We start from the raw sequence: 22,731 nt of genomic DNA on the forward strand, positions 1-22,731 counted from the left end.
TAACTTTATCAATGGCAGTGTGTAGGATATCGGCAGTAAGTGCTGTGATCATTCAGGAGGCCTTTTGTGTTTTACTTTTTTTAAACTCAGCTGAAAATAAACAAACTGTTGAAGCATACTCTCACTCTCACCACTGCTGTTGCAGTGTCAACCCTTGTTACATGCTGTTGCAAATTAAATCTTGCCCCGCAATTCTCCACCCTCTCTCTCACACACACCTCACGATAAGCTATGTGGAATAGTCCTTTATTTTATTAATCCTGCCCTCAGTCTCTGATGGTGCCGGTGTAACTGTAACCGGCTGCGTTAAACCTGGGTTCTGGGAACTCGGCATCTGATGGGGATGAGGAGGGTTGCAGAGGGAAGGCAGGGAGAACTTAGAATCTGGCAGCAGAGTGGCTCTGTTAATGGATTCATTCCACAGCGAGTTCAGTTCAGAAAGATCCATGGCCTCTGGTTCAGGAGATCGATCAAATTATTGACCAACAGGCGGTGGAATCCATCTGTGACAGACTCCACGGTGAGATGACTTGCCCGAGCACTGGGACAATAACTCTGGGCAAGGTCCCACTGAAGGCAAGAACAACATTCTAGTCACTAAAAAAATAAGCCTGCAGGCTGGATGATTTCGGGTTACAGGCCGGATCCGGCCCATGGGTCATAGGTTGCCGACCCCTGCCTTAACGATACATTCACACCGCCTGTAGGTAAAGCATCAGCCCACATCACGCTGATACAATCGCTGCCTGCCTCAGATTAAATATATTTTTACACATAAATTATGAATAAAGATGAGAAAATGTTTCAGACACGTAATATTTTCTTATTCCAGTAGAACACCAGTATTAACGATTAAATGAAAATAATAAATTCTTTAACTTTTTGAATATCTCAGAATTTCAGATTAATGAACTGAACTGAAACTGGGACTGTGGAAGTAGTGTGTGAACAGCAGAACAAGAAAGGAAGCTATTGAGTTGACAGAATTCTAGATTAATTAATTAGTAGAATAATTAACAATTTATACACAGTTTATACAGTGCTGTGTTTGCTTTTTTTCCCCCCGAATGACCTTTGACAAATCCCATGATTCCTTGCATTTATTGGAATACCGAACTCGCTTATTAAAGAGATGCATTTTCAGCATCTTAAAGTTAGGGTGATAATTTTAGAGCACTGGATTGAACCCTATCCCTCCCTGCATTAACCTTTCTGATTTGAAGTCAGAGCCAACCTGGGATTGATCTGACTCCGAGCCAATAAGCTACATGGTTTGTGACTGCACTTTGCAACGGCTAAGCTAACAAATGAACCTGGCACACCTGGCTCTACCTTGTTCCCTTCACCAATAAGGAAAGAATGGTGGGAAATGAAAAGAACAATGCTTCAAATGGTGAAAGAGATGGACAGATTAATTGAGTCATACAGCACAGAAACGGATCATTTGGCCTGATTCTTCCATGCCGACAAGAATGCCTATTTACGATTACCCTATTTGCCTGTATTTGATCCAAAATCTCTCAAAACCAGTCCTATTTACCGCGGGTTTAAGGACATGGAGCCGGGGCCTAACATCGCCTGGCGTGGCTTAAACGGCCTCAGGACTTACCATCGCTCGCCGGGGGCTTTAACATCGGAGCCCCAGTTCGCCTCGACACTGAAGTTGGACTCAAAGATCTTATAGCAGAGCAAGATGGGTTACTCTCACACAAACGTGTAGTACGCTCATGGGCGGATTCATGGGTGATTATATGACCCATTGTAGCAACCAGCCTCCGCCATCTTGCTTCCGGTCAAAGATATAACCATATAACCATATAACAATTACAGCACGGAAACAGGCCATCTCGGCCCTACAAGTCCGTGCCAAACAAATTTTTTTTCCCCTTAGTCCCACCTGCCTGCACTCATACCATAACCCTCCATTCCCTTCTCATCCATATGCCTATCCAATTTATTTTTAAATGATACCAATGAACTTGCCTCCACCACTTCCACTGGAAGCTCATTCCACACCGCTACCACTCTCTGAGTAAAGAAGTTCCCCCTCATATTACCCCTAAACTTCTGTCCCTTAATTCTGAAGTCATGTCCTCTTGTTTGAATCTTCCCTATTCTCAAAGGGAAAAGCTTGTCCACATCAACTCTGTCTATCCCTCTCATCATTTTAAAGACCTCTATCAGGTCCCCCCTTAACCTTCTGCGCTCCAGAGAATAAAGACCTAACTTATTCAACCTATCTCTGTAACTTAGTTGTTGAAACCCAGGCAACATTCTAGTAAATCTCCTCTGTACTCTCTCTATTTTGTTGACATCCTTCCTATAATTGGGCGACCAAAATTGTACACCATATTCCAGATTTGGTCTCACCAATGCCTTGTACAATTTTAACATTACATCCCAGCTTCTATACTCAATGCTCTGATTTATAAAGGCTAGCATACCAAAAGCTTTCTTTACCACCCTATCTATATGAGATTCCACCTTCAAGGAACTATGCACGGTTATACCAGATCCCTCTGTTCAACTGTATTCTTCAATTCCCTACCATTTACCATGTACGTCCTATTTTGATTTGTCCTGCCAAGGTGTAGCACCTCACATTTATCAGCATTAAACTCCATCTCCCATCTTTCAGCCCATTTTTCCAAATGGCCTAAATCACTCTGTAGACTTTGGAAATCCTCTTCATTATCCACAACACCCCCTATCTTGGTATCATCTGCATACTTACTAATCCAATTTACCACACCTTCATCCAGATCATTGATGTACATGACAAACAAGATCGGATCTTTGTTTCCGCAGCGGGGAGAGGGAGTGTGGGGCCCGGGGAGAGGGAGTGTGGGGCACGGGGCAGCGGGGAGAAGGAGTGCGCGGCCCGGGGAGAAGGAGTGCGCGGCCCGGGGAGAGGGAGTGTGCGGCCCGGGGCAGCAGGAGAGGGAGTGCGCGGCTCAGGGCAGCGGGAGAGGGGGTGTGCGGCCCGGGGATAAGGCCTAGTGTGTATGAAGTTGCGGGGAGGTTTACAATGTTTCTTATTTAATGTCCCTTGTCTAGTCTGAAATAAAGTTCATAATTGGATCAGAATATTGAAGAAGTATAATTGTGTGTGTTATATGATTATATACATTTATATCACATTCATGTATGTGTGTTTATAAACATTTTATTCTTTAACAAGAATTAACAGAATTATGAATCTAACCCTATATCATGCACAAAAACTTCCCCCGCAATGTCAATTACCCTGCGAGTCGGGTCGGTTCCGGTTACTACAAAATCAACTCAAACACTGCTTGTGAGCCATTTAAAAAGAAATGATTTTAAATATATTAAAAAAGACAATTACCAGAGTCAAATTTTATTCTTGACAAGAAGTATGAACTGACAGAATGATGAATCTAACCCTATATCACACACACAAACTGTTCATTGATTACACTGCGAGTCGGGTCGGGTCAGATAGACTCCGGTTACTAAAATGGGCGGGGAAAAATGCCCAGGATCCCCTCCGTTGCGTACTACACGTCAGCCCATTGTATTTAGCAGGAGTAGCCTATCTTGCTCTGCTCTAAGATCTTTGGTTGGACTGCTGAACCGCGGGAGAAGGAACAAAGGGAAGAGATAAAGACTTTGCCTTCCATCACAGTGAGGAGATGTTGGAGACTCACTATGATGGATGTTTATGTAAACTGTGTTAAGTGTGGGTCTTAGATTATTTTGTAATGTAAAAAACTGTAGAAATGAAATTTTGTTCAAACATAGAAACATAGAAACATAGAAATTAGGTGCAGGAGTAGGCCATTCGGCCCTTCGAGCCTGCACCGCCATTCAATATGATCATGGCTGATCATCCAACTCAGTATCCCGTACCTGCCTTCTCTCCATACCCCCTGATCCCCTTAGCCACAAGGCCCACATCTAACTCCCTCTTAAATATAGCCAATGAAGTGGCCTCAACTACCCTCTGTGGCAGAGAGTTCCAGAGATTCACCACTCTCTGCGTGAAAAAAAAGTTCTTCTCATCTCGGTTTTAAAGGATTTCCCCTTTATCCTTAAGCTGTGACCCCTTGTCCTGGACTTCCCTAACATCGGGAACAATCTTCCTGCATCTAGCCTGTCCAACCCCTTAAGAATTTTGTAAGTTTCTATAAGATCCCCTCTCAATCTTCTAAATTCTAGAGAGTATAAAACCAAGCCTATCCAGTCTTTCTTCATAAGACAGTCCTGACATCCCAGGAATCAGTCTGGTGAACCGTCTCTGCACTCCCTCTATGGCAATAATGTCCTTCCTCAGATTTGGAGACCAAAACTGTACGCAATACTCCAGGTGTGGTCTCACCAAGACCCTGTACAACTGCAGTAGAACCTCTCTGCTCCTATACTCAAATCCTTTTGCAATGAAAGCTAACATACCATTCGCTTTCTTTACTGCCTGCTGCACCTGCATGCCTACCTTCAATGACTGGTGTACCATGACACCCAGGTCTCGCTGCATCTCCCCCTTTCCCAATCGGCCACCATTTAGATAATAGTCTGTTTTCCTGTTTTTGCCACCAAAATGAATAACCTCACATTTATCCACATTATACTGCATCTGCCAAACATTTGCCCACTCACCCAGCCTATCCAAGTCACCCTGCAGTCTCCTAGCATCCTCCTCACAGCTAACACTGCCCCCCAGCTTAGTGTCATCCGCAAACTTGGAGATATTGCCTTCAATTCCCTCATCCAGATCATTAATATATATTGTAAATAGCTGGGGTCCCAGTACTGAGCCTTGGGGTACCCCACTAGTCACTGCCTGCCATTGTGAAAAGGACCCGTTTACTCCTACTCTTTGCTTCCTGTTTGCCAGCCAGTTCTCTATCCACATCAATACTGAACCCCCAATGCCTTGTGCTTTAAGTTTGTATACTAATCTCTTATGTGGGACCTTGTCGAAAGCCTTCTGGAAGTCCAGATACACCACATCCACGGGTTCTCCCCTATCCACGCTACTAGTTACATCCTCGAAAAATTCTATAAGATTCGTCAGACATGATTTACCTTTCGTAAATCCATGCTGACTTTGTCCAATGATTTCACCACTTTCCAAATGTGCTGCTATCCCATCTTTAATAACTGACTCTAGCAGTTTCCCCACTACCGATGTTAGACTAACTGGTCTGTAATTCCCCATTTTCTCTCTCCCTCCCTTCTTAAAAAGTGGGGTTACGTTTGCTACCCGCCAATCTTCAGGAACTACTCCAGAATCTAAAGAGTTTTGAAAGATTATTACTAATGCCTAGGTTTGAATGACAATAAATAGCATTCTATTCTATTCTATTCATATACCTGTCCAAATGTCCTTTAACTATTGTTACAGTACTTGCCTCAACTATTTCCTCTGACAGCTTGTTCCATATATCCACCACCATATTTGTGAGAAAACTGACACTCACGTTCCTATTAAATCTTTTCCCTCTCATCTTAATTCCATGTTCTATTATTCTTGATTCCCCAACCTTGGAAAATAAGATATGAGCATTCACCCTATCTATACTCTTCATGATGTTATACATCTCTAGAAGATCACTCCTTTAGTCACCTGTGCTCCAAAGAATAAAGTCTCAACCTGCCTAATCCTTGTAAATCTTCTCTGCACCATTTCCAGCTTAATGGTATCTTTCCTAGATCACCGTGACCAAACGTGAACACAATACTTCAAGTGTAGCTTCACCAATGTTTTATACAACTGCATCATAATGTTCCAACTTTATTCAATGCCCTTACAGATAAAGACCAGCAAGCCAAAAGCCTGCTTCACCACCCTGTCCACCTGCGATGTCACATTCAGGGAACTATATACTTGTACTCCCTGGTTCCTCTGTTTTACAATATTCCCCCCTGTTCCCTATGAAAGTCTTACTGGTTTGATGCCCCAAAATGCACCTGGAACTTATTTGATGGAAAAGTCAATATGTTATCAGTCAAAGTATCCCTTATTGTCATTCAGACCTTTCAATCTGAACGAAATTTTGTGCCTTGCAGTCATAACAGAATAAAATAACAAAACACACAATGAACACAAATTTAACATCCACCACAGTGAGTCTACCAGGCACCTCCTCACTGTGATGGAAGGCAAAAGTCTTAAAATCCTTGTCTCTTCCCACCTTGTTCCCCCTCTGTGTTCCGCGTTGGTAAGTCCTGGCTCTGCATTCGAAGCCTCGAGGTCGGTCCCAGTTGGAGGCCGCAAGCTCCGCGATTAGGCCTCAGCGCAGACGGAGACGGAGACGGGGGATATGACAAGAAGAGGTTGCATGCATCCCCCCTGAAGGAAGAGACTAAAAACAATTTTCTCCCCCCGCCCCACACACACATATACAACTAAAATAAACTGAATAAACTAAAACAGGACAAAAGAAAACAAAAAAAAAGAAAAGACAAACGGACTGCAGGGCAGCGCCGCCACTTCTGAAATTTTCTGGAATATCTATAATTATTGAAATGCTCTCATAAACTGTAACATGTTTTTATCTTAACATTTATGCAGACCAGTAGATGGCATTCTGCTATGACTAACAATGCTGACTGCAGAGAGATAGTAGGTGAAGACTGCTTTGAGGAATGATCTTACACATGTGTAAACAAATCATACATAGGGTGAATGTACACAGTCTTTTACCCATAGTTGGGGAACCAAAAAACACAGGACATAGATTTAAGGTGAGAGGGACAAGGTTTAATAGGAACCTGAGGGGTAACTTTTTAATTTAGAAGGTGGCAGCTATTTGGAACCAGCTGCCAAATGAAGTTGTTGAGGCAGGTAATATAACAGCATTTAAAAGACACTTGGACAGGTTTAGAGGGACATGGGCCTAACACAGGAAAATTGGACTAACTTAAAAGGGGCATCTTGGTCAGCAAGAGCGGGGATAGAAATCTTTTCCAATTATATTGTTGCTTTATATTCTTAAGCAAAAGATCATAGGAATTAAATTCTCTCTACCTGAATTGGCAGCCATCCCACTGTGTCCCTGAAGTACAATGACTTTTGATCTCTTCGGAAGGCCAGCGCATTTTCAGTGTTTAGTTTCTCCAGCTCTTCTTCACTGTCCACAACAAATATCTAAGAGGGAAAAGAACCTCCTCCTCAGGTCATTGTTTTTCATTTCTTTGTTACAATATGTTTAAGTAGTTCAGGATGGAAGCAGTCTGGTTGAAATGAGTTGCAACAAAACTTTTTAAAAAATGCATGCAGTTTATGTAGGCTCAGATCTAATATAATGGATATGCATTATGTTCTTTATGGACCAGCATGATTTGTAGCAGTAAACCTTTAGTTCATTTCATTCTTTAAAAAAAAACTATGCCTAAATCCATGATTTAAGATTCAAGATAGTTTATTGTAATGTGTCCCAGATAGGACAATGAAATTCTTGCTTTGCTTCAGCACAACAGAATATTGCAGGCATAAATAAATAAATACAGAACAGACCAGTGTGTCCATATACCATTGAATATATATATAGATATAGATATAGATATAGATATAGATATAGATATATATATATATATAGATATATATATATATATATAGATATATATATAGATATATATATATATATATACATATATATATATATATATATATATATATATATATACATATATATACATAAATAAACATATAAAGTGCAGTAGGCTAATTAAAGTTCAGATTGTGTTTGAGTTGAGTTTAATAGTCTGATGTCTGTGGGGAAGTAGCTATTCCTGAACCTGATTGTTTCAGATATCAGGCTCCTGTACCTTCTACCTGAAGGTAGCGGGGAGATGAGTGTGTGGCCAGGATGATGTGGGTCCTTGATGATGCTGCCAGCCTTTTTGAGGCAGCGACTGCGATAGATCCCCTCGATGGTGGGGAGGTCAAAGCCGATGATGGACTGGGCAGTGTTACAAACTTTTTGCAGTCTTTTCCGCTCCTGGGCGCACAAGTTGCCGAACCAAGTCATGATGCAACTGGTCAGCAGGCTCTCTACTGCGCACCTGTAAAAGTTCGAGAGAGTCCTCCTTGACATGCCGACTCTCCCTAATCTTCTCAGGAAGTAGAGGCGCTGATGTGCTTTCTTTATAATTGCATCAGTGTTCTGGGACCAGGAGAGGTCTTCGGAAATATGCACGCCCAGGAATTTGAAGCTCTTGACCCTTTCCACCATCGACCCGTTGATATAAACGGGACTGTGGGTCCCCATCCTACCCCTTCCAAAGTCCACAATCAGTTCCTTGGTTTTGCTGGTGTTGAGAGCCAGGTTATTGTGCTGGCACCATTCAGTCAGTCGGTCGATCTCACTTCTGTACTCTGACTTATCTCCATCAGTGATACGTCCCACAACAGTGGTGTCGTCAGCGAACTTGATGATGGAGTTCGCACTGTGGTTCGCTACGCAGTCATAAGTATAGAGTGAGTACAGCAGGGGGCTGAGCACGCAGCCTTGATGTGCTCCCGTGCTGATTGTTATCGAGGTTGACACATTTCCACAATACGAACATACTGTGGTCTGTGAATGAGGAAGTCAAAGATCCAATTACAGAGGGATGCGCTGAGACCCAGTTCTGAGAGCTTGGTAACCAGCTTGGAGGGGATGATTGTATTAAATGCCGAGCTGTAGTCAATGAATAACAGCCTGACATATGAGGTTTTGTTGTCCAAGTGGTCCAGAGCGGAGTGGAGAGCCAGCGAGATTGCATCCACCGTTGATCTGTTGTGGCAGTAAGCAAATTGCAGTGGGTCCAGGTTTTTGTAGAGGTAGGAGTTGATTTGCGCCATAATCAGCCTCTCAAAGCACTTCATCACCACAGATGTTAGTGCCACTGGTCGATAGTCATTGAGGCACGACACCTTGCTCTGCTTGGGCACTGGTATAATTGATGCCCTTTTAAAGCAGGTGGGAACCACAGACCTCAGAAGTGAGAGGTTGAAAATGTCCGTAAAAACTCCAGCCAGTTGGTCCGCACAGGTTTTTAGAACACGACCGGGTATACCATCAGTTCCAGGTGCTTTACGAGGGTTCACCGCTCTGAAGGATTTTCTGACGTCGACCTCTGTGACTGTGACCAAAATACATCACGGCGAATGGGGGCTCGGGAAGGCACATCTGTATTCTCCCTATCAAAGCGTGCGTAAAATGCATTGAGCTCGTCAGGGAGTGATGCTTCGCTGACGTTTGAGCTGCCTCCTGGTTTTGCCTTGTAGGAGGTGATTGCATTCAGGTCTCGCCACAGCTGCCGATCATCTGTTTCATCCTCCAGTTTGGAGCAAAAGTCCCTTTTGGCCTTTTTGATGGCCTTACCAAGGTCGTATCCGGACTTCTTGTAAACCACTGTATCTTCGGACATGAATGCCCGGTGTCTGGTCTTCAGAAGAGTGTGGATCTCATAGTTCATCCAATGCTTCGATTAGGCCTCAGTGCAGACGGAGACGGGGGATATGACAAGAAAAGGTTGCATGCATCCCCCCCCGAAGGAAGAGACTAAAAAGAAGTTTCTCCCCCCCCCCCCTCCCCATATCCAATAATGTGCAACTAATTTAGATATATGCATACGTGTAAAATGAAATATGTTTCACACAGAATTCAAATTGAGGGCTTGGATCAAGGTGAAATGTCAAATATTTTTGTAATGTAAAATTAGGATTTCTGATTTGAAGGTAGACTTACTGCTGGGACTTGCGGAGGGTTGATCAAAGATGGGAGTTCATTATAGGATGGGTTGCCTACTGTTTGAGGAAGATTGCAGTAACATCTACCAACTGGCCCTGGGAGTCCTCTTTCACCCTTTGGTCCAACCATTAAGCGGCCTTTAAATGAGAAAAATGTCAGTTAATACTTAATAATGAAATGGAAACTAAAGGCAGGTAAGGTAGACAAGAATGGACGGACAGAGAGAAAAAACTAATAGAAATTTAAAGCAAACAGTAATGCAAAACTTACTATTTAAAAAAAATCTGCAGTTAAAACATAAAGGAATGACACTCCATGTTGGACGTAGTCATTTTTCAGTACCAGCAAGGTTATTTGGTATTAATTTGTGCTCAAATAAACAAGAAACGTTTCTGTAGTGAGTTTAACTTGGATCCATTGTGCAAATGTCAAAGACTCAATGTCTTTTGATGGTGAAATAGACCAGTCTGAGTGGGCGGAGCCAAATGGGCAGCCAGTTCTAGGGAAGCAGACATTCAGCGTTAGCAGGATTTTTTTTCAGTTGACAATTTGTAGATATTTGAGTTTAATTAACCATTTTGTCTATTACCATGTGCTTCACCGTTATTTTGTCTGGAAAATCCCAAGTGATATCGTCTCATTCCTTTAAACAATGGTACTCCTTTCCTATTCATTAATGTACAGGAATGAGTTTCTCACCTGATCCAGATGTCCCAGGAGGGCCAGGAAGACCGGATGATCCTGGTGGACCTGTAGGTCCCATAACTCCAGCAGGACCAATGTCCCCTTTAAGTCCCTTAAAAAAAAAAAAACCTTAATTTAGACAAAACACACCTTTTAGACAACAGTTAGGTTTAAATTAATATGTTAAATCTTCTTGAGATAATATCAGCCATTACATACAATCATATAGCATAGAAATAGATCTGTTGGCCCATATTGCCCAAGCCCACCAAGATGCTGTGTCTACAATAGCCCATCTGCCTGTGTTTGGCCCATATCCATTTAAACCTTTCCTATCCATCCACCTGCCCAAATGTCTTTTAAATTCTGTTATAGTACCACAGCATTTTTATTTTATGTTTGTTTCCACATGGTTTATATAATACAGAAGTGATTTGAGAAGACTAGCCCTTGGTTCAATAGAAATATGAATGATTGTGAATAACGGTATAGCTCAAATGCACCAATCAGGTTATGTACTGCTATAAACTACTCCTGACTGTTTTGGAGATCAGTATACAAAATCGAGGAATAGATGACTTAATTCAATTTAGGGAATCATCAGAAACATGGTCATAAGAAATGTAATCATTGGTGTGCAATGAACATTTAGATCAATATGGATTTGCTAGAACATTTGGTGTTTGTGTATATGGGACGGCTCAGAAACAGCAAGATGGCCATGTCAACAAAGCCAATGCATTGCAACGTATAAGGGATGAAAGGTCTTGAGTCTTCAAGTAATTTCTACAAAGAAAAAATGTCATAGAATCATACAGTGCGGAAACAGGCCCATCGGCTCAATCTGCTCACGCCAACCAACATGCCCCATCTATATTAGTCGCACCTGCCTGCATTTGGCAAATATCTCTCTATTCTATCCATGTATCTGTCCAAATGTTTTTAAACATTGTTATAGTACATGCCCAACTACCTCCTCTGGCAGCTCGTTCCATATACATACCATCCTTTGTGTAAAAACGTTGCCCCTCAGGTTTCCATGAAATCTTTCCCCTTTCACTTTAAACCTGTTGATTCTTGATTCCCCTATTGCATAAAAGACGACATTTACCCTATCTGTTCCTCTCATGATTTTATATGCCTCTATAAGATCACCCCTCATCCTCCTGCACTCCATGGAATAACGTCCTTGCCCGCTCACTCTCTGCTACAGCTCAGGCCCTCAAGTCCTGGTAAATCTTCGCTGCACCCTTTCCAACTTAACAACATTTTTCCTATACCAGGGTGACCAAAACTGAACACAAAACTCTAAATGTGGCTCACCAATGCCTTGTGCAACTGTAACATGACCTCCCAATGTTTATACTCAATACTCGGTCTGTTGAAGGCCAATGTCAAAAGCCTTCTTGACCACCTTATCTACCTGTGACTACACTTTCAAATAACTATGTATCTGCATTCCTAGATCTCTCTGCTCTACAACAGTCCCCAGAGCAATTCACTGTGTAGGCCCTGCCCATGTTAGATGTCCCAAAATGCAACAACTCACATTTCTCTGCATTAAATTCCATCAACCATTCCTCTGCCCTCCTGTCCAAGATCCTGCTGAAATTTTTGACAAGCATCCACAATACCACCCACTTTAGTGTCACCGGCAATCTTGCTAACCACACTTTGTGTGTTCTCATCCAAATCATTGCTATAGATGACAAACAGCAATGGTCCTAGCAACAACTCTTGAGGCACACCACTAGTCACAGGCTTCCAGTCTGAAAAGCAAACTTCCACCATCACCCTTTCCACAATCCCATTTTTTAAATCTAATCAGCTATCTCTCCTTGGATAACAAGCAATCTAACCATCCAGAACATCCTATCATTTGGAACCATCAAATGCCTTGCTCTAATCCATACAGCGTCCACACCTCTGTCCTCAGCAATCTTTTTGGTCACATCTTCAAAAAATGTAATGATCTGTGAGTCATAATCTCTCACATACAAAACCATGTTGAGTATCCCTACTCAGCCCTTGTTGATCCAAATGCACATATATCTTATCCCTCAGAATACTCTTGAATAACTTTTCAACCACAGGTGTTAAGACTCACTGTCTATAAGTCCCAAGGCTTTTCCCTGGAGCCCTTCTTAAAGAGATGCACAATATTTGCCACCCTCCAGTCTTCCGGCACCTCACCCATATTTAATGATGACTCATAAATCTCTGCTGGGGCACCTGCAATTTCCCCTCTAGCTTCCCAGTGTCCTAGGATATAACTAATCAGGCCCATGAGATTTGTCTACCTTCAAACATGTTAGGACCTTCAGCACTTCCTCGACCGTAATACTGACTACCCTCATGACACTTCCATTGACTGTCCCAGATTACCCAGTCCTCATATCTTTCTCCAATAAAAACAGAGCACAAATACTCATTGAGGACCTTGCCCATCTCCTATGGCTCCACACAGAGTTGACCACTGATTCCTGAGGGGCCCCATTCTCTCTCTGGTTTTCCTTTTCCCCTGAATGTACTTGTGAAATCTCTGGGATTATCCTTAATATTATCTGCCAGAGGTATCTCCTGCCCTTTTTGCTTTCCTGATCTCTTTTTTAAGAGTGGTCCTCGGTTCCAGAAACTCCTCCAGGGATACACTTGATCTCAGCTGCCAGTACCTGTCCCATGCCTCCTTCTTATTCTTGACCAGAGCCTCAATTTCTCTCATCAAGAGATCTTGTCAAGTACAGATATATCAAGGCTAACTCAGCACCCATGGACATTTATATATTCCCTACATCTCATCAGTAAGCTAAAAAAAAACATTGATATGCCACTCAGAAAGGAAATATAAAATCATTGTACAAACAGTTCAATGCAACTGCAACACAAGGAATAAAATACTTTAACATGGCCACCCAACCTCTATACTAAATACTCTGTCTGTTGAAGTCCAATGTGAAGTGACCACCTTATGAAACATAGAAACAAAAGTGCAGGAGTAGGCCATTCGGCCCTTGCCCACCAATATTATGGCTGATCATCCCTCGTATCCCGTACCTGCCTTCTCTCCTACCCCCTGATCCCCTTAGCCACAAGGGCCACATTAACTCCCTCTTAAATTGCCAATTTTTGACTCCATTTTGCTTTTATTTTGTATATTTTCTTGATATACTTTCATTAACCAGAAAAATAAAACATTTCTCTCTGAAAGGCAAACAAAGTAGATGACTCATGAGCTAATTACTGTAAGTGCTTCCTACAGTATGAAGATTAACTACAATGTTGGCCTTTCTTGCAACTGGTGGTGCCTTGTGGACTATCATACTGGGTTTTCATGAATCAGAGTGGTGTGCACCTAATTTGTTACAACCTCCAAATGACCCTATAACCCTCATGGATAATTGTGGAACCTTGCCAAGCCAACTGCTGTGAGAGAGCTGTTTCCTGGTAAATTACTTGATGCTAATCCTGTGCTCACAGTGTCATCTGTTTTATCTTTCCCACCTGTTGTTCCACTGTTATGCTTCCACTTTCAGCTGACACACCACGGCTTTAGGACGGTAAGCCTCTCTGTATTATTCACCTTGTTCTTTGCTCCACAGATAATTAATTGTTTAACATCAGATCTGACCAGAAATTAAAGGTCCCGCTTTAAAACTCACGCAGAATGATCAACCTGCTTGATCAAACTTAAGACCTGTGAGTCTGAGGGCTCATTGCATCAACATTCTCCGGCAACGGGGTGTTTATGATAATATTTTCACAGGGTATAGAAAGTGAAATTCTTGAAGAACATGGTTACTGTCATGACTGCAGTTGCAGGCAGAGGTGCATAGTCAAACCTGGACGGCTCTGCATGACATAGGTCAGCCCAGAGCTTTCTTTAACTTAATCACACCTGACTTTCTCCAGGTGGCAGCAGCAGGCATCACGGCAGGTGATCCACATGCCCATGCTGGGTCTAACCCCCTGCATCCAAATGCCTGGGTCTGAGCTGGTGGGTGGAAGTATTAAAATCAAATTACAACTCGTCATTGTCTTCTCTGCTCTCAGTGTTTAGCGAGTACTTAGTACGTCCTTTACTATTTGAAAGATGAAATGCCCAAAGCTATCTTACACCATCTGCATCTTGTGAAAAGGTTGTGAGATTAAGGGAGGATACCTCTCTGCCAACCTTCACCAGTTTGGTTACTTCTATGCTGCTAAATCAATGTATATTGTGTCCCTAGCTGTGTCTGTGAGGTGGACCAGTGAGCTCGGTGTAACAGTAAGGGCAAGGATTAATTGCATGTGGTAAGCAATGTCAATGGGACTGTTGCATGCAGATGAGATTTTTTGATTTGTTCACTGATTCTGAAAATGGAGCTTGAAGAAATGTTTTATTGTAAAATTGCTTTCACATCCTAGTAGCTCTCTCCTTCCACTGACCTCCAGAGGGACTACCTCCCACTACCAGTTTATCATTGGATTGTCAAATTTTTGGAACTATGATGCATGCTCCTTTCTAGCTTGTGTAACAGGCCATCCAGAATAGTGTTTGAAAGTTAAGGTGCCTGCTCTTTGCTCTATTCGGATGCTCTATTCTTCCAGCAAGCTTCCCAGTCTTTGAAGTGACTTTGTCCAGTAGAAGCAAACAAGAGCATCTCTGACCACGCTGCCATTTTCCTACTGCCGGAGTATAAACAGAGGATAGTTCGGGAAGCGGTAGAGACGAGGGACGTAAAGCGGTGGTCCGACCAGTCAGAGGCCATGCTGCAAGATGCACTGAGCGATGTCGACTGGAATATGTTCCAAGCAAGTTCCAGTGACATTAGTGACTTCACGGAAGCAGTCACGGACTTCATCGCAACAATAACCAACAACATCGTCCCCACGGTAAGGGTAAGCATCTTTCCGAACCAAAAACCCTGGGTAGACAGGTCCGTTCGTGTTGCCTTGAATGCTCGCACCGCTGCCTACAACTCGGGCCTGGCATCAGGAAACATTAGGCTGTGGGCCGAGCATCAAAAATGTGTCTAGAAATAGGATTTTGTGACCCAAGTCACCAAACTACATGATATTTTCACATATTGTGTAAAAAAAATTATATAAATCACTCCTGAAACTCGATATGAAGAAGACTTGCACATTTTTATTAAATTAGAATTCCCGGAAAAATTTCGGGAATTTTTTAGTCCAATCAAAGCACGTTTAACATTGAGTTGTCTGCTAGGTGGCCAATCATGCACTTTGCTTCAGGCTAGCACACAAAATGGCTGAGGGGGCTTCACAGATGCCTGTTTTACTGGAGATTCTGCTTTGTTGTTCTGTGGAATAAATGTCGTGGAAACTTGCAGCAGGTTAATTGTATTTAGTAAGAAAAGCATTAAAAAGGCTGAAGAAAGTGCTGATAAGTGGATGGAAGTGCAAGAAAGCCTTGAAAGCAGTCGCTGCAGAAGTGCTGGAACACAAAGATTAAGACAGCCAGGAGGGAATCAACTAACTGAAAGGTAAGATCTAACGTCTGAATTTATGAAAATCTATCTGTATGGACTTTAATTAATTTAATTGCACCCTTTTATAATGTGAATAAATGCATTCATTCATTCATTCATTCATTCATTCATTCAATCATTCATTAATTCCTTTCAATCATTCATTCATTGATTCATGCATGAAATTGAGGGCCTAAACTATATGTTTCCATAACACAGTCAATTAAACATTTGTCACTAATGCCAGCTTGTAGTAGAGTAATAAGTCTTTAACAGCTAATCTCGGAGCTGCCTGCGAAAACTTACCGGGATAAAGTGCTCCGACCTAAGTATCTAAGATGCGATCGGGGCCTAAGTACTCGCGGTAAAGAGCGATCGATATCCCTCCGTTTTTCTCCTGTTGTCGGGGTCTGAAAATGACCGCTACAGACGGTACTATGTACAGCCTTCCCCCCACCCCCCGCCGCCCGCGGAGATGATCCGCGGCTCCACGTTCGCGAATCGGCCGCTTATTAATTGAAACCGTGGCTTCACTTTGCCGCGAGTTCCTAGACCCTGCGCTCCACCCTCATCCGCAAGTGCCGGCACCTCCCTAGCTGATGACCTGAACTCCTTTTACGCTCGTTTCGAGATGGGCAACACCACCCCAGGTCTGCCGACTATCGACAATACCGCCAGCGGGCTGGCTACTGAAGCTAAAGGGAGGAATGCGCACACATTCTCGCTGTCCGAGCACGACGTGAGGAGGGCTCTGACACGGGTGAACACGAGGAAAGCTGCAGGCCCCGATGGCATCTCGGGGCGAGTACTCAAGTCCTGTGCTACGCAGCTAGCTCCAGTGCTCACTACATTATTCAACCTCTCCCTGGACAAGTCCGTGGTCCCTGCCTGCTTCAAAAAATCCATCATTGTACCGGTACCAAAAAATGCCTCCCCAGCCTGTCTGAATGACTACCGTCCGGTGGCCCTTACCTCGGGAGTCATGAAATGCTTTGAGAGGCTGGTGAAGAAACACATCTGCGCCTTCCTCCCTCGCAACATGGACCCGTTGCAGTTCGCATACCGTCCGAACAGATCCACGGACGATGCGGTCTCCCAGGTCTTGCACACCGCTCTCTCTCATCTTGACAGCCAGAAGGGGGGCTACGTGAGGATGCTGTTCATAGACTTCAGCCTTCAACATGATAGTCCCCACCAGACTGGCCGAGAAGCTAATGGAATTAGGGCTCAACACCCCCCTGTGTAACTGGGCCCTGGACTTTCTCACCGCCAGGCCCCAGGTAGTCAAGATGGGAGGGAATACATCAAAGTCCCTCACCCTGAACAGAGGATCGCCCCAGGGTTGCATCCTCAGCCCCCTATTGTACTCCCTGTACACACATGACTGTGTGGCTAGGTTCAGCTCCAACTCAATAATTAAGTTTGCTGATGACACTGTGGTGGTGGGCCTGATCTCAGACAACGATGAGAAGGCCTACCGGGATGAGGTGGCTGATCTAGCACTCTGGTGCCAGGACAACAGCCTCCTCTTGAACATCAAAAAAACTAAGGAGCTGATCATGGACTTTAGGAGGGCACATCATCCGAGGACGTACACTCCATTGAGTATAAATGGGGATCCTGTGGATAGGGTGAACTGTTTTAAATATCTGGGAGTCCACATCTCTGAGGATATGACATGGACATCACACACCGCAGCACTCGTGAGTAAGGCAAGGCAGCGCCTTTACCACCTCAGGCAATTGAGGAAATTCAGAGTGTCTCCGAGGATCCTCCAGTGCTTCTACTCAGCGGCTGTGGAAAGCATCTTGTCCGCAAATATTACCATGTAGTTTGGGAATTTCTCTGCCCAGGACAAGAAGGCTCTGCAGAGAGTAGTGCGTTCAGCCGAAAGCGCTGTGGGAACTTCACTCGCCCCCCTGCAGGAACTATACAACAGGAGGTGCAACTCCAGAGCAAACAAAATCATGGGAGACCCCTTCCACCCCTTCAACGGACTGTTCCAGCTGCTACGGTCAGGCAAACGCCTCCGTTGCCATGCTGTGAGAACGGAGAGATTGAGAAGGAGTTTCTTCCCAGAGGCCATTCGGACTGTAAACTCCTATCTCAACAGGGACTAACTTTACTGAACCTTTTTCCTTCCGCCCACAATATTTAATATGTAAAAGAATATGTGTGTGCGAAACAGGTTGTTTGTTTGTTTGTCTTTTTGCATAAAGTCCGCGAGCATTGCCACTTTTCATTTCACTGCACATCTCGTATGTGTATGTGACGAATAAACTTGACTTGACTTGACTCCTCTCTGCGCTGAGGCAAAATAATTGTTTCAATAACGGCTTATGTCAAAAGATACTTGTCACTCAATAAAACCTTGCTTGGTTCTGGTTGGAAAATCTAATTGTGATAATGAGAAGGGATTACAAATTGTTGGTGTATTTTGCATGAGGATCAATGGGCACTGGTTAATTGGGCAACCAACACACATTCCCCAGCAAGATACAAATTCTACTACCTTTAAAAAATGTCCAAGTTCAAAGCATCCTTCTTGGCCTACTACTACTACTACTGTGTGTAACACATTTTGATTTAAATTACGGTATCAAAAATTCATTATTTTAAAATAGGAATTAATGTATATAGTTTAAAACATCCTTTCCTGCTCCTTATTTCCCCCCTGCCATATTATTTTCTTGGTTATGACTAGAAGGAAGAAATTAAACATGTAATACAACACCAAGGAAACTTGTAAGGATATGGCATCATTAACATTAGCAGGTCTAAGCTCTAGCTCCAGACAGCTGATGACTAAATCATGCCAAAAAACTTTATTTTTGTCTACAAATCTGTCAAAATAATACTTGACATTAATAAAATATATATTTCATAGTCTTATAAAATTAGACTATGACAAGAATCCAACAGCACGTGTTGCAAATAGAATACCAAGTCCAGATGCTGACTCAGTTGTACAGTTATTAGCTGGTGGTTGAAAATAGACATGGGATCTTCCTTTCTCTTGAATTAATGAAAGCATCCACCACCCAGGCAAACACTGCTCCTATATTAAGGAGTCAATTCACATTTGAAGTCTTCAACAGGAAATATACTGGGCTTTGACAAAAAGACTGGTCCTCCTACCATGTGAGGGAACATATTTGACCATTTATAACTCAACAGAGCTAGGCCCCAAAAAAGCTGACGAATAGCCAAGCTCTATTTTTTAATGGATATGGTCACTCAAAGGTTGTTCAAATGGATAACATTGCTAAGAAAACTTATTTGACCAGCAGAGATCAAATAGAAAATTAGTTGACAAATATCAACAAAATAATATCAGGCAATATGCCATTAGAGTCACCAAGCTCTATAGTTCAAGAATCTGCGTTTCCTGTGAATTCTGAAACATTGGCATTATATCTTAATAATAGTGACTGACAGTTTTTTGGAACTAAAGAAAGGATTTGTACTATCCCAAAAGAGGGATTATGAATAGGCTAAAATACAAAAAGGGAAATGAAAATCACTCCCTCCTCTTGAATGCACTCAATAAAATCAAAATAGGACAAAAAGTATAACAACAAAGTATATCTGGAGGAAGGCAGAATATAAAACAGTGGAAGATTGAAACACATTATAAAATATTTTAATCAACATTCATACTGTTGGGTTTGCAAGCAGAATATGAGGGGCTGTTCCTCCAGTTTGTATGTGGCCTCACACTGTCAATAGAGGAAACCCAGGATAGATAGGTCAGCCTTTCATGGGAAGAGGCGATAAAAGAGGTTAGCAACTGGGAGAACTCGTAGACTTCCACCCTGCTCTCAAATGACAAATAAACCGTTGTATTGTATTGTATTGTAATTCACCTGGACTATCTCCCTTTCTCCGTCACAGGGGACAGACATAGAAAGATTACTTACAAAATTCTTAAGGGGTTGGACAGGCTAGATGCAGGAAGATTGTTCCCGATGTTGGGGAAGTCCAGAACAAGGGGTCATAGCTCAAGGATAAGGGGGAAATCCTTTAAAACCGAGATGAGAAGAACTTTTTTCACACAGAGAGTGGTGAATCTCTGGAACTCTCTGCCACAGAGGGTAGTCAAGGCCAGTTAATTGGCTATATTTAAGAGGGAGTTAGATGTGGCCCTTGTGGCCAAGGGGGTCAGAGGGTATGGAGAGAAGGCAGGTACGGGATACTGAGTTGGATGATCAGCCATGATCATATTGAATGGCGGTGCAGGCTCGAAGGGCCGAATGGTCTACTCCTGCAGCTAATTTCTTTGTTTCTATGTTTCTAAAGACAGACATAGAAACATAGAAAATAGGTGCAGGAGTGGGCCATTCGGCCCTTCGAGCCTGCACCGCCATTCAATATGATCATGGCTGATCATCCAACCCAGTATCCCATCCCTGCCTTCTCTCCATACCCCCTGATCCCTTTTGCCACAAGGGCCACATCTAACTCTCTCTTAAATATAGCCAATAAACATGCCTCAACTACCTTCTGTGGCAGAGAATTCCACAGATTCACCACTCTCTGTATAAAAAATGATTTTCTCATCTCGGTCCTAAAAGATTTCCCTCTTATCCTTAAACTGTGACCCCTAGTTCTGGACTTCCCCAACATCGGGAATAATCTTCCTGCATCTAGCCTGTCCACCCCTTAAGAATTTTGTAAGTTTCTATAAGATCCCCCCTCAATCTTCTAAATTCCAGCATGTACAAGCCAGACTATTGACTAACATTGACTATAAACCTACCGACTCCAACAGTTATCTGGCCTACACCTCCTCCCATCTTGCCTCTTGTAAAGATACTAATCCCTACCCTTAATTCCTCCGTCTCTGCTGCATGCGCTCACAGGATGAGGCTTATCATTCCACGACTTCCTAGATGTTCTCCTTCTTTAGTAAACATGGTTTTCCCCCTTCTTTCATTGATCCCTCAACTGCGTCTCCTCTGTCACATAGGTATGCTCTTGCTTCTGCCCCCCATCCCAACGGAACAAGGAGAAAGTTCCCCTGGATTTCACCTCTCACCCCACCAGCCTCTGCATCCAACACACCATACTCATATCAATACTATATTTCCGTCACCTCCAATGTAATCCCACCAGTAGTCACATCTTCCCACCTCCCCCCCTGTCCACCTTTCGCAGAGACCGATCCCTATGCAATTCCTTTTTGCACATACTTTCCCACCTAAACCACCCCATCCCCAGCTACTATCCCTTGCAACCACAGGAGATGTAACACCTGTCCCTATACTTCCTCCCTCACCGCCATCCAAGGCCCCCTGCAGTCCTTCCAGGTGAGACAGATGTTCACATGTACCTCCTCTAACAAATCTACTGCATCCAGAGTTGCGGATGTGGCCAGTTGTACATCGGCTAGACCAAGCACAGACTTGGTGACCGTTTCGCTAAACACTTGTGCTCGGTACGTTAAGGCCTACCAGATTTTCAAGTTGCTAACCATTTTAATTCCCCTTCCCAAACCCACCTGACCTTTCTGCCTTCAGCCTCCTCCATTGTCAGAGTGAAGCCATATGCAAACTGGAGGAACAGCGCCTCATCTCCCGGCTGGATAACTTAGTATGAATGTTGAATTCTCCAATTCTGAGTAAACTGTTACTACTACCCCCAACCCTCCCCCTTTCTCCCCGCATCCCTCTCCTCTCTCTTCCCTCACCTGTTTCCCACTTGGACTCACACGTATTTCTCTCCTCCAACACCTCTCCCCGTGTTACTTTCCTCCCTCTGGCTTCACAATTCTCAACTCTTCAAACCTGCATCACTCTTCCTATTCTTTTCTCTGGCCCTTGGTGCAACCATCTGCCTGTCAACCCCTCTCCCCACCCCTGCCCACCTCTTGCCTGTGTCAACCTGTTACCCGCCATGCTTTGTCTTGCCTCTCCCCTTTTCCAGATTTCTTCTCCTCCCCCAACAATCAGTCTGAAGAAGGGTCTCAACCTGAAATGTCACCTATCCATGCTCTCCAGAGTTGCTCTCTGACCTGCTGAGTAAATGCAGCATTTTGTGTCCTCTCGGGTTATTAGTGTCTTTGTCCACAATCATTAAAAATATAAAACTCCATTTAAAATGTTCCAAGGCAAAGCAGCTGCTTCTTAATGAAAGCATAGTTGTGCACTATGCTCCTTCCTGAAACTCAAATAATCGTCCTGAGTTCTGAGACGTTAGGTTTGATCTGGGGTTTCCAAAAATAATATTTTGCACTAACAATGAATACATTATTCCCCACTGATTATTTTGGAGGAAATGATTTGAGATTTTACAACTGTATTGTCTGGGGGTTGGCAGATTACATCAAATTGACTACTGAAAGATGACATAATTTAACTGCATTTATAATGCACAAATAAACTGCTTAATATGCATGAAAATCAAGACATAGCCTGACAGAATAATTGGTAATAGCATGAAATAGGTGTCAAGGAAAGAGCGTTCACATTACAGCCCTGTTTCCACCAATCTTTCCACCACCATGCACAAGAAGTGACAAGACAGACACCATTGTATGCAGATGCTGAGACGTGTGTTCAGCTCTGGCTGTACAACTTCTAATCTTGTGCGAGGACTCGATAAGAAGCATGATGCAGAATTATATTAAATCAATGTATGTCCTAAATCAGGTTGAAGGGAAATTAACATGAGGTTGGGGCAATGAAGAGGAAATGACATGACCCAAATATTTCCTGTCCCCTGATATTATATGCCATGGGTCCACCTTGTCAATTAAAACATGCTCGTAGATACAATGGTGACAGTTACTTGCATGAATGAAATTCGTAATCATTCGGAAAGACTCTGCATGCGTGAGGGTAAAATCCCATTCAGGAAACAGATGTTAACGT

The 22,731-nt window shown here is 43.1% G+C and overlaps 1 protein-coding gene across 4 annotated transcripts in view; it reads right to left on the bottom strand.

The window, feature by feature from the left end:
- Nucleotides 1–22,731, bottom strand: part of colq (collagen-like tail subunit (single strand of homotrimer) of asymmetric acetylcholinesterase) — a 102,931-nt gene that overhangs the window by 5,070 nt on the left and 75,130 nt on the right. For all 4 annotated transcript variants that reach the window (XM_055660227.1, XM_055660210.1, XM_055660237.1 and 1 more), the window contains 3 exons: nucleotides 10,404–10,500; nucleotides 9,702–9,841; nucleotides 6,995–7,114 (listed from right to left, as the gene is read on the bottom strand). In XM_055660227.1, the coding sequence (XP_055516202.1) occupies nucleotides 6,995–7,114; nucleotides 9,702–9,841; nucleotides 10,404–10,500 (357 nt within the window). The remainder of the gene's footprint in view (nucleotides 1–6,994; nucleotides 7,115–9,701; nucleotides 9,842–10,403; nucleotides 10,501–22,731) is intronic.

The sequence above is a fragment of the Leucoraja erinacea genome, chromosome 2, assembly GCF_028641065.1.
Source record: "Leucoraja erinacea ecotype New England chromosome 2, Leri_hhj_1, whole genome shotgun sequence".
NCBI classification, from domain to species: domain Eukaryota; kingdom Metazoa; phylum Chordata; class Chondrichthyes; order Rajiformes; family Rajidae; genus Leucoraja; species Leucoraja erinaceus.